The 12,096-nt window shown below is 54.9% G+C and overlaps 1 protein-coding gene across 1 annotated transcript in view; it reads left to right on the top strand.

Annotated features, from left to right (window-relative positions):
• The first annotated feature begins 4,516 nt into the window (after positions 1-4,516).
• Positions 4,517-12,096, top strand: part of IRS1 (insulin receptor substrate 1) — a 62,402-nt gene continuing 54,822 nt past the window's right edge. The window contains exon 1 of the mRNA XM_003991219.4: positions 4,517-8,777. Within this exon, the coding sequence (XP_003991268.2) occupies positions 5,052-8,756 (3,705 nt within the window). The 5' untranslated portion in view covers positions 4,517-5,051 and the 3' untranslated portion in view covers positions 8,757-8,777. The remainder of the gene's footprint in view (positions 8,778-12,096) is intronic.

Raw genomic sequence — 12,096 nt, 5'->3', positions numbered from 1 at the left:
ATAGCCACCCTTCAAGTTCAAGCTTAAGGCTTCTCTCCTTCACAAAGATTTCTTTAGATATTTCATCTACCATGGTCTCCATCTGCTCTAAGTAAATACTTCTTATTCGACATTTAACATATGTACATAGGACTTTAGGTATCACTCGTCATTATCTTGTATCTCTTATTATCCCATCAAAGCTGTAAGAAGCTCTTTTATATAGTTTATACTGCCTTGAAGAGAAGGTATTCAAATATTTACTATTAAGCTATCTTAAAAATAGATATTAAAATGAGAAAATCTGCAAGTTTTTATTTTCCTTCAAGCATTATTCTAAACGGCCAAAATTTTAGAGATGACTATTTAAACAGCTCCTCCAGTTGTGAGCTATTTCTCTTTTTTTTTTTAAAAATTTAATGCTTATTTACTTTTGAGAGAGAGAGAGAGAGAGAGAGAGAGAGAGAGAGGAGAGGTACAGAGAGAGAAGGAGACACAGAATGTAAAGTAGGCTCCAGGCTCTGAGCTGTCAGCACAGAGCCCAACGCTGGCTGGAATTCAAGGATGGCAAGATCATGACCTGATCCGAGGCTGGACCCTTAACCGACTGAGCCACCCAGGCATCCCTGTGAGCTATTTCTCTTAAGCAGAACATGTTCTGATATAGGAAATACTAAATGCTTTCTAATTGTCAGTTAGTTGTAGTTTCAGCCCATTCAAATCTAATTTCTGTTATTTCTGACACTGACTTATACTTCTCTATGTTGACAATATATAAAATGTTTAATTTATAGCAGATTAATTCATAACCAAAATAAGTTTATACTTAGAGATCACGTTAGGGACATAGGTAATAATTTACGAAGTTTTTACGATGTCCCTGATAGCATTACACATAGACCAATATTTTCATTTCAAGCTAAGTGTAGACATATTGCCCAATAGTGCATCCATGGCATGTGAAGTTTTAGCTCCTGGAATCATCACTGCATTTGTGAATATCAACACAACTGTTCCCGTGTTTAGATGAACCATTTCAGCTCTTAGTTTTAAAATGCACTCTAGTCTACCACACAACTCATCTCTAACTATCCTATAGATGGCAGCATTGAGCAACATATTTGGTAATAGGTTTGCTTTTTGGTTTCTGTGAATTTTCAGCTAGAGCTGAATTTTTCATCCAGTGTTATTTCATTACAGTACGCCACAAGACTAATTTAGCACGTACGGTGACAAAATAATACTTGTACCTGCTCCAAATTACTTAGATTCCGCAAAAGCACCTCTTTCTATTCTGTATCTTATATGAACCAAATGTGCATTTCCAGAGTAATCTCAACCCATTAATAAAAAAAAATGTGAAGAACAAATGAACTTACTATAGTACAATTATAATAAATATTAACCATTTTAAACGTTGGTAGTAAAAAAACATCAGCAAATAGGAAGAAATGGCAATAACAGCCCGTGATCAGCAGTAACCTTCCACCTGAAACCTGCTGGTCTGAACGGAATTTGTCGCAGCAATCTGGCTTATGTCATGATTTTCATAGAAGTTTTAGCCACTGAAATTCAATTTTTAAGGCAGAATTCATTTCTCACTAAGACAAAAAGCTTTTATATTATTATGTAATAATTTGTTTCATATGATTAAAATCAAACCTCTCTGTGAAGATTAGGGCAGAATATTTATTTGCAATTAAATTGATCTTCTGGCTTTCTCCTCCTTTTAGGAAAGAGTATTTTGTTTTCCACAAAGGCGTATTTCCTTTATTTAGCTTTTGGGGGGAAGGGAGGTGGGGAAAGGAAGAGGATCATTTGAAAAGTAAAATTCTATGGATTTGGATGATTTTCCTACAAAATGATAAATACCCTCCAGTCCCACCCCGCGCTAACCATCAAACTTGCAAAAAGCCCTTTGGCCTTAGATTATGTTACTAACGAATAACCCTTTCGTCTCACTTTTTTCTTGCCAAGGGTAAAAGCCCACACAATTACACTTTGCTATGAACTTCAGGCTTCCCTGCTCCGCACCCCCCTTCCCTGTTCCCCAGGAAGCAAGCTGTGCCCCCAGAATCCCGGTCCCCGTCGCTGCAGCCTCATTACCAAATATCTGCTATTTATAGCTTTGCTGTAGTGGGCACGTGTGCCCTCATCACCAAGCTGTCAGAGGGAGAGAAGGGCGGGCTTTCAATTCAACAGTGTGTACACAAATTACAGATTAACCAGGTTTAGATGAGCCTGCATGATGGCAGGGAACGTGAAGGTACGAGGAGAAATGAGAAGCTCCCAGGCTTCCGCAGATGCCGGGTCCCCCAACTTACATACCTTACGCCACTGAATGGCGCCTATGGTTCTCTCTCTCTCTTTCTCTCTCTCTTACTACGCTTTGCAACCTACCTTGGTACCCTCACCCTCTGTCCCCACCTCCCCTCCTGCTATGCAAGGCTTGAAAGACAGGCAGCCCTACCAATCAGCAGGCTTCCCCTGGAAACAGCCCCCGCCCCTCACCCCAGCTCTAGGCCCAGGCGCGCTCCGCCGCGGCCCAGCCGGCCGGGCCATTGAGCATGCCCAGCGCTTGCACTGCTGCGTTTCCCCGCGAGCATCCCGCAGTGTCTGCGAGCTGGAGGCAGAGGAGGGTCTCCGGCGTGGAGAGGGGGCGGAAACCCCACACTGGCCAGGAACGGGGTGGATAATTAAGACAGCGTTACCCTGAATGACAAACGTCATCTTTGTAGGGTTCTCAATGCCAGCCGGGCGAGCAAGGGACAAACTGCTTGTTCATAGGTCAGCTCACACAAACAACTTTGGGGAGCGTTGGCATGTGGAGAGACGGAGACCCCAAGATAACTGTAAGACTACGCAAGCAGATCCAGGATGCTGACCTCTTCTACTCATGAAGTACCCATTTTCCCCGTAGCGTTGAGCTGGCAGGATCCTTGTTTTCTCCCGATTATCCTTGTGGTCAAGGGTAAAAATTTTATGGGGTGGTTCAATGGGTGTGGATGGATACCGTGCGTGAAACAAACACTTAAGCCCATATTTACACAGTAGGGTTTGGGCCTTATGAACCCTCTGTAGGTCCCTAACCTCCTTTTTAAAACACAGACACATTTCGGAATATGATAAAGGACGTCTTCGTTTTCTCGCCCAGACTTCACCCCCGTGAATCCCCGCCCCCTCGCTAGGAAGGAGGTAGGGGGAAGCCGTGATATTTACATTTTTCTCCCCCAGTTCCTCAGCAGTAACCCCACAGCGCTGGGTTTCGAACACCCTACCCGGATCCCTCTTCTCATTTGGAGTGACCAGAATCCCCCAGTAAATGCCCTTGGGCGTCCCTCTGTCCCTTCGAGGTACCTCTCCCTGCAGTGGTTTCGGGGATTCCAAGGTGGAAGGCCGGCCCAGAAGTCCCTTAGAAGACCTTATAAAAATACAGATTTCCTCACCGTGGCCTATCACTGTGAAACTGAAGTCTGGCTTCTCTATTTTCTGGAGGAAAGAGGCTTGACCAGAAGCCACCCTCTCGAGGGGTCGATCTTACCTGTTAGGTAAGATCTAGCCCAGCTCCGGCGCCCCCTCCTCCCTGGGTCCTCCCACTCAGGGCCCCGTAGCCGCAGTCCCCCCCCCCCCCCGCCGCCCCCCACCCTCACTCCTGCGTCTTCCCGAGCTCGCCCCCCCGCCGCCGTTTTCCCAGACTCCCCTCGTGCTTTCGGGTAGCCACCCAAACACACCCGCCCGCACCCTCGGCGGGGATTCCTGCGGGCCGGGGGCGCCCTGGGTGGCACGCGGGGAGGACGGCTCTGCGCCGGGGCGGGCGGCCGCGCAGGGGCGCTGCCCGAGCGCTGCGCCGGGGCCCAGCGCGGGCGCCGCTGCGGCACTGCCGGGGGGCGGAGAGGGGCGGGCGCGGGGCGGGCTCGGCCGGGAATGTAGAGACCCGGGCGGGAGCCTCCCGGCGGCGGCGGCGGCGGCGGCGGCGGCGGCCGGGCTGCGGAGCGCGGAGGCTCCGTCACGTGTTTTTCTCCTCCGAGTGAGACGGCGGCGCGGTCGGCGGGGGCCGGCGCGCAGAGCCAGACGCCGCCGCTTGTTTTGGTTGGGGCTCTCGGCAACTCTCCGAGGAGGAGGAGGAGGGAGGAGGGGAGAAGTAACTGCAGAGGCAGCGCCTCCCGGGGAAGAGGCGTCTTCCCCGACTCCTTCCCAAACCTCCCCCTTTGCCTCCCGCCCTCGTCCCCTCCCCTCCTCCCCTGCCGACTGGAGCGAGGGGCAGGGATGAGCCTGTCCCTCCGGCGCGTCCCCAGCTCCCTCGGCCGCCTAGTAGCGTTTCGCGTGGAAAAGGCACTTTCTCCGTCCGCCGAGATGGGCCCGAATGGGGGCTGCAGCGGACCCGTCCGCGGGTGGCAGCAGCAGCAGCAACAGCCGCAGCGCCGCGGTCTCTGCGATTGAGCTGGTATTTGGGCGGCTGGTGGCGGCGGGGCGGTTGGGGGGTGGGAGGAGGCGGAGGAGGAGGCGAAGGAGGAGGAGGAGGAGGAGGAGGGAGAACCCCGTGCAACGTTGGGACTTGGCAGCTCGCCTCCCCCTGCCCAAGGATATTTAATTTGCCTCGGGAATCGCTACTTCCAGAGGGGAACTCAGGAGGGAAGGCGCGCGCGCCTGGAGGGGCAACGCGGGGACCCCTGGCCGCCGCCGCCGCCCGCCTGCGCCAGACTCCAGCCCGGGCGGCGAGAGATGCATCTTCGCTCCTTCCCGGCCGCGGCGGCTGCGAGGAGACTTGGCTCTCGGAGGATCCGGGCTGCACTAGCGCCGGACGCACTGCCTCCCCCCCAGGGCATGAAACGCCCGTAAACTCCGGCCGGGGCCACCTCCTTGGCGCAGCCGCTGCGTCCCCCTTCGGCTGCCCCTCCCCGGCGCGGGCGGCGGCGTGGTGTTTGGAGTCGGGGGTTCTGCCGCCTCCAGCCCTGTTTGCATGTGCGGGGCCGCGGCGAGGAGCCTCCGCCCCCCACCCGGTTGTTTTTCGGCGCCTCCCTCTCCTCGGCGGCGGCGGCGGCGGCGGCGGCGGCGGCGGTGGCGGCGGCAGCATGGCGAGCCCTCCGGAGACCGAAGGCTTCTCGGACGTGCGCAAGGTGGGCTACCTGCGCAAACCCAAGAGCATGCACAAGCGCTTCTTCGTGCTGCGGGCGGCCAGCGAGGCGGGGGGCCCGGCGCGCCTCGAGTACTACGAGAACGAGAAGAAGTGGCGGCACAAGTCGAGCGCCCCCAAACGCTCGATCCCCCTGGAGAGCTGCTTCAACATCAACAAGCGGGCGGACTCCAAGAACAAGCACCTGGTGGCCCTCTACACCCGGGACGAGCACTTTGCCATCGCGGCGGACAGCGAGGCGGAGCAGGACAGCTGGTACCAGGCCCTCCTGCAGCTGCACAACCGGGCCAAGAGCCACCACGACGGGGCCGCGGCCCCCGGGGCAGGAGGCGGCGGGGGCAGCTGCAGTGGCAGCTCGGGCCTCGGCGAGGCTGGGGAGGACTTGAGCTACGGGGATGTGCCCCCAGGACCTGCGTTCAAGGAGGTCTGGCAGGTGATCCTGAAACCCAAGGGCCTGGGTCAGACAAAGAACCTGATTGGCATCTACCGTCTCTGCCTGACCAGCAAGACCATCAGCTTCGTGAAGCTGAACTCGGAGGCGGCGGCCGTGGTGCTGCAGCTGATGAACATCAGACGCTGCGGCCACTCCGAGAACTTCTTCTTCATCGAAGTGGGCCGTTCCGCGGTGACGGGACCTGGGGAGTTCTGGATGCAGGTGGATGACTCTGTGGTGGCCCAGAACATGCACGAGACAATCCTGGAGGCCATGCGGGCCATGAGCGACGAGTTCCGTCCTCGAAGTAAGAGCCAGTCCTCTTCCAACTGCTCCAACCCCATCAGCGTCCCGCTGCGCAGGCACCACCTCAACAACCCGCCACCCAGCCAGGTGGGGCTGACCCGCCGCTCTCGCACCGAGAGCATCACCGCCACCTCTCCGGCCAGCATGGTGGGCGGGAAGCAGGGCTCCTTCCGCGTGCGCGCGTCCAGCGACGGCGAGGGCACCATGTCCCGCCCGGCCTCGGTGGACGGCAGCCCCGTGAGTCCTAGCACCAACAGGACGCACGCGCACCGGCATCGCGGCAGCTCCCGGCTGCACCCGCCTCTCAACCACAGCCGCTCCATCCCCATGCCTTCGTCCCGCTGCTCGCCTTCTGCCACCAGCCCGGTCAGTCTGTCGTCCAGCAGCACCAGTGGCCACGGCTCCACCTCGGACTGCCTCTTCCCCCGGCGCTCTAGTGCTTCTGTGTCCGGTTCCCCCAGCGATGGCGGTTTCATCTCCTCGGACGAGTACGGCTCCAGTCCTTGCGATTTCCGAAGTTCCTTCCGCAGTGTCACCCCGGATTCCCTGGGCCACACCCCACCGGCCCGCGGGGAGGAGGAGCTGAGCAACTACATCTGCATGGGAGGCAAAGGATCCTCCACCCTCACCGCCCCCAATGGTCACTACATTTTGCCTCGGGGTGGCAATGGTCACCGCTACGTCGCCGGGGCCGGCCTGGGCACCAGCCCAGCCCTGGCCGGGGATGAAGGAGCTAGTGCAGCCGATCTGGATAATCGGTTCCGAAAGCGGACTCACTCGGCCGGCACGTCCCCTACCATTTCCCACCAGAAGACCCCATCGCAGTCCTCGGTGGCTTCCATTGAGGAGTACACGGAGATGATGCCTGCCTACCCGCCAGGAGGTGGCAGCGGAGGCCGCCTGCCCGGCTACCGGCACTCCGCCTTCGTGCCCACCCACTCCTACCCCGAGGAGGGTCTGGAGGTGCACCGGGGCCACCACCGCCCAGACACCTCCTCTCTCCACACTGATGATGGCTACATGCCCATGTCCCCAGGAGTGGCCCCAGTGCCCAGCAGCCGCAAGGGCAGCGGGGACTACATGCCCATGAGCCCCAAGAGCGTGTCTGCGCCACAGCAGATCATCAACCCCATCAGGCGCCATCCCCAGAGGGTGGATCCCAATGGCTACATGATGATGTCCCCTAGCGGCAGCTGCTCTCCTGACATCGGAGGTGGGCCCAGCAGCAGCGGCAGCGGCGCCGCCCCCTCTGGGAGCAGCTACGGGAAGCTGTGGACCAACGGGGTCGGGGGCCACCACCCTCACGCTCTGCCACATCCCAAACTCCCCGTAGAGAGTGGTGGCGGCAAGCTCTTGTCTTGTACTGGTGACTACATAAATATGTCGCCGGTGGGGGACTCCAATACCAGCAGCCCCTCCGACTGCTACTATGGCCAGGAGGACCCCCAGCACAAGCCAGTCCTCTCCTACTACTCGTTGCCAAGGTCCTTTAAGCACACCCAGCGCCCCGGGGAGCTGGAGGAGAGTGCCCGGCACCAGCACCTCCGCCTTTCCTCCAGCTCTGGTCGCCTTCTCTATGCCACCACCGCAGAAGATTCCTCCTCCTCTACCAGCAGCGACAGCCTGGGCGGCGGGTACTGTGGGGTCAGGCCCGATTCTGGCCTCCCGCACATCCACCATCAGGTCCTGCAGCCCCATCTGCCTCGAAAGGTGGACACAGCTGCCCAGACCAACAGCCGCCTGGCTCGGCCCACGAGGCTGTCCCTGGGGGATCCCAAGGCCAGCACCTTACCTCGGGTCCGAGAGCAGCAGCCACAGCCCCCGCTGCTGCACCCTCCGGAGCCCAAGAGCCCAGGGGAATATGTGAATATTGAGTTTGGGGGGGATCAGCCGGGCTACTTATCTGGTCCCGTGGCTTCCCGCGGCTCGCCTTCTGTCAGGTGCCCATCCCAGCTCCAGCCAGCCCCCAGGGAGGAAGAGACTGGCACTGAAGAGTACATGAACATGGACCTGGGGCCAGGCAGGAGGGCCACCTGGCAGGAGGGTGCCGGGGACCAGCCAGGCAGAGTGGGCCCCACACCTCCTGGGGCGGCCAGCGTGTGCAGGCCCACCCGGGCCGTGCCCAGCAGCCGCGGTCACTACATGACCATGCAGATGGGCTGTCCTGGTCAGAGCTATGTGGACACCTCACCAGTTGCCCCCATCAGCTATGCTGACATGCGGACAGGCCTCGTTGCGGAGGAGGCGAGCCTTCCGGGGGCCACGGCCGCCGCTCCCTCCTCATCCTCGGCGGCCTCGGCTTCCCCCACTGCACCTCAAAAAGCAGGGGAGCTGGTGGCCCGCTCTTCCCTGCTGGGGGGCCCGCAGGGACCCGGAGGCATGAGCGCCTTCACCAGGGTGAACCTCAGCCCCAACCGGAACCAGAGTGCCAAAGTGATCCGTGCGGACCCGCAAGGGTGCCGGAGGCGGCACAGCTCTGAGACCTTCTCCTCGACACCCAGTGCCACCCGGGCGGGCAACACGGTGCCCTTCGGAGGGGGCGCTGCAGGAGGGGGCAGCGGTGGTGGCAACGGCAGCGCCGAGGAGGTGAAACGCCACAGTTCTGCTTCCTTCGAGAACGTGTGGCTGAGGCCTGGGGAGCTCGGGGGAGCCCCCAAGGAGCTGGCCCAAGTGTGCGGGGCCGCCGGGGGTTTGGAGAACGGGCTTAACTACATAGACCTGGATTTGGTCAAGGACTTCAAACAGCGCCCTCAGGAGCGCCCCCCTCAACCACAGCCGCCCCCTCCCCCGCCCCCTCATCAGCCTCTGGGCAGCAGCGAGGGCAGCTCCACCCGCCGCTCCAGCGAGGATTTAAGCGCCTATGCCAGCATCAGTTTCCAGAAGCAGCCAGAGGACCTCCAGTAGCTCGACTGGACATCACAGCAGGTGCGTTTCATGGTGACAAAGTCAGAAGACAAAACCGCTTTGAACCCTGTGCTGGAATTCTCTTCCTCTTTGCCTAGGCCCCTTTTCCTCTCCTTCCCACTGCTTCCTTAGGGGATGCATTCCCAGGATGGGAGAGGTTAGGGCACACAAGGTGTACTCTCCCCCCCTCCCCCGCCCCCCCCCCCCCATGACACTTGGCTGGTGGTCAAATAAACCTGTTGGAACAGCGGCCCAGGAGGCCTTTTTCATTTGAGGTTCCCAAGTGAAATACTTAACCGTATGATTTTCAAAAATATATACCCTACACCAGTGCTGAGGCTTGTGAAGTCCCTATATAAGAACCTTGTTCTCTTTATTGAAGTTTTCTTTTGACTGTATATTTAGGTCAGTCCCTAGAAGGAACAGACGAAAAAATACTGGTTAATACAGGGTCTAAACCAAACCCTCCACTTGAGATAGTTTCTTGGAGCTCTTCAGGGTGATCTTATCAAGTTGCTCCGTGTCCTTTAGTTCTGTGATTTCACAATACCAAAGCAACATAAATAGCAGTGGAAACATCAATTTTTATTCCTGCTGCCCTAAAACGATTCAGGAGGAAGAGCTTATTCAGGCTTACATATTTAGAGAGACATACTTGCCTGTTTGTGACTCTCTGTAGAAAGTCATTATGGGTGACATTCTCTTTTTGTTCCCGAACCAGGATTTGTGAAATATTATTCACACACCGACCCACCACCTCACAGGCATGGCTGTTTTCATACAGGGTATGCAGTGAAGTCTGCTGGTGTCTGAGACCCATTATTAGTTAAGAGTTATGGAAATTCACCCCAGCGTGTCTGCCTTACCGTTGTCTGTTCTTGCAAAGGCCTCAGGGAGACATCACCCAGATCATTTGAGGACTACCGCACATCTTCTGTAAAATTACTTAACATTTTTTTGTGTGTGGAAGAGAAAGTATTGAGCTAGGGGAGCGCAGGGGTCTGGTTTGATTTTGCATTGAATGTTAAAGCCCCTTCGTTTGGGGGGCATTTCTGGTTGGTCTTTAAAGGCAAGAGTAGACACCTCAGTAAATGTGGAAACTTAGCCTGTTACGTCTTCTGTGGCTAAGGCTCTACTGAAAATGAAAAACATTTGTAATAGGAAATCAGCCTGTCCTTCATTCCGTTGAGCCTGTTTTCTGGTGGTCATAATTGTGGGAAGAAGAGAGGAGTGCAGTTTGCAAATAATGTGATGAGTTGGCAATGTAGAAGTTTCCAGCATTTGGAAACACTTTATTCTGACGAACTGATTATCTTGTGATAGTCTTTTTGATATATGCTTCACAGAATGAGCTTTTAAAAGCATTATTCTTCGTAATGTGTGTCCATTCATAAGAAATTGTGCATTAGGTTTCTATTCATAGGTATTTGCTTATCATGTGGCCTCAGTCTCCTTGATTCTAACAGCCTCTAATATTTGACCCCTATCCTTCTCTGTTTTCTAGAACAAGACATAGATATAAAAACATTCCGACTAAGATTTTAGAGGATATATTACACAAAGCATTATTTGATCAGTATTTAACCTTTATTTTCATGAGTCACTAGACGAGAGATTTAATTGTATATATCAACATCAGTTAAAAACTTTGGTTATTTTTAAATGATAAAAAAAAATGCTTAGGGGAAAACCCCTCTAATCCTTTAACCATTTATGCTGCAAAGTGTTTCATTTATAAAGTAATGAGAGTTTGAAGGAAAAAAGAAAAAAACCCAGCAGAACCAACATTGTGGCCAGAGGGGAGATGAAAGAGGACAGGAAAGAAGAAATTCTCCTCACCTCCTTTCTTCGGTCGAACCGGTCTCTTTTTATGTAGAGTAGAAGAAATAATATTTGCTCTAAAAGAAACTGATGACCAAATAGAGTTTTCATCTTTTCAAGGGGCTTTAAAATGCAATCCCCTTTACGTGGAGGGTACCTTAAAAACCAACCAACCAAAGCCAAACGATCTTCTGAGCTTTCTTAGGGAGAGTATAATATTTTGGAACACGCATATAGTCATATCCCTAATAATCTGGGAGTAGCAGCACACCATGCTTTCACAGCACCATGGCAGAAAAATTCGACAGTGCGTATTGTACGATGTAAATGGCGAGATGAGAGGTGTGTGCGGGTGTGTTTTCTGTGAGGCACCGAATGCTGCTTGGCCCGCTTCCCATCGTGGATTCTGCTCACCTGCCTCTGCCCTGTTGAGTTTAAAGACAGTCCATTCTCCTCTGAAACACAAAAGCGGACCCGCCCCTGGCAAACAACTTTTCCCAGGAATGAGTATGGTGCTTTGTGAAAACATCCTTTTCCTAACTCCCTCGGCAATTTCTGTCTTTGCCTGCCTTGCTGTTGCTCAGGTAAAACCCGAAACTGGGAAGGAATGAGGCGCGCTTCCTCCTCACCCCCCCTCCCCGTTTTATTAAACATTGAGGCTTCTCCAGTATTTTTCTCTATTAAAGGAGAACATTTGTGAGGCAGCTCAGGAGCTCAGAACTGGTGGTTTTCCTTCTGATTGACCTCATGGCAGCTACCGGGTTTTGTCAACCTGTGTCTCCTCGGAGTTCTGTTTTTAGTTGTTTTCCGGCATCCCCTTCTCCCCTGTTCTTTGTTTCCCATCTCTTGTTTCCTGTTTCTGGCGTTGTCTTGTTGTGTGTGTGTGTGTGTGTGTGTGTGTGTGTGTGTGTGCGCGCGCGCGCGCGCGCCTCATTTCAGAATCTCGCAGTCCTTGTGGCCTACTCTGCAGAGTGGGTTGAGAGCCCAAGAAAGAGGCAGAAAGGACACAGCAGCCCAGTTTTTCAATTTGTTTTTTAGTTTTGAAACTGCAGCTCGGGCACATAGATCAGGCTTTGGCAAAGGCACAGACCCAAGCCACCCCTTTTAGGTCCCCCCCCCTTTTTTTTCTTTTTTGGTCATTTTGTTAGGATCCCTTCAAAAAAAAAAAGGGAGGGGGGAGCATTTCTTTTCTTTCACTGCATTTCCTTGGGATTTCAAGGATTCCTACCTCCACGACTACCTCCCTCCTCCTCCCTCCTTCCCTTCCCCTCCCTGTGTGGCCTTTTTGTCTGGCGCATACCGTCTCAGCTCTGGCACTTTCCCGTTTCCCGGGTCACCTCCGCTTCCTGCATTCCTCCCTATTTATTTGGCACTTGGCTCCCCTCCCTCCTCCGAGCCCCTTGAGCCGGGGGTTGGGGAATCTGCAGCGGGGCTGAGGCCGCCCTCACAAACCTCCCACCCCGCCCACCTCCGGTCGCCTGGGGGCGCCGGGCTGCCTGGCCCCGTCCCCGCCCCGCCG

Source organism: Felis catus, chromosome C1 (assembly GCF_018350175.1).
Source record: "Felis catus isolate Fca126 chromosome C1, F.catus_Fca126_mat1.0, whole genome shotgun sequence".
In the NCBI taxonomy this organism is placed as follows: Eukaryota; Metazoa; Chordata; class Mammalia; order Carnivora; family Felidae; genus Felis; species Felis catus.
Note: the sequence above shows the minus strand (reverse complement) of the source record. Positions and strands in the feature narration are given on the sequence as shown.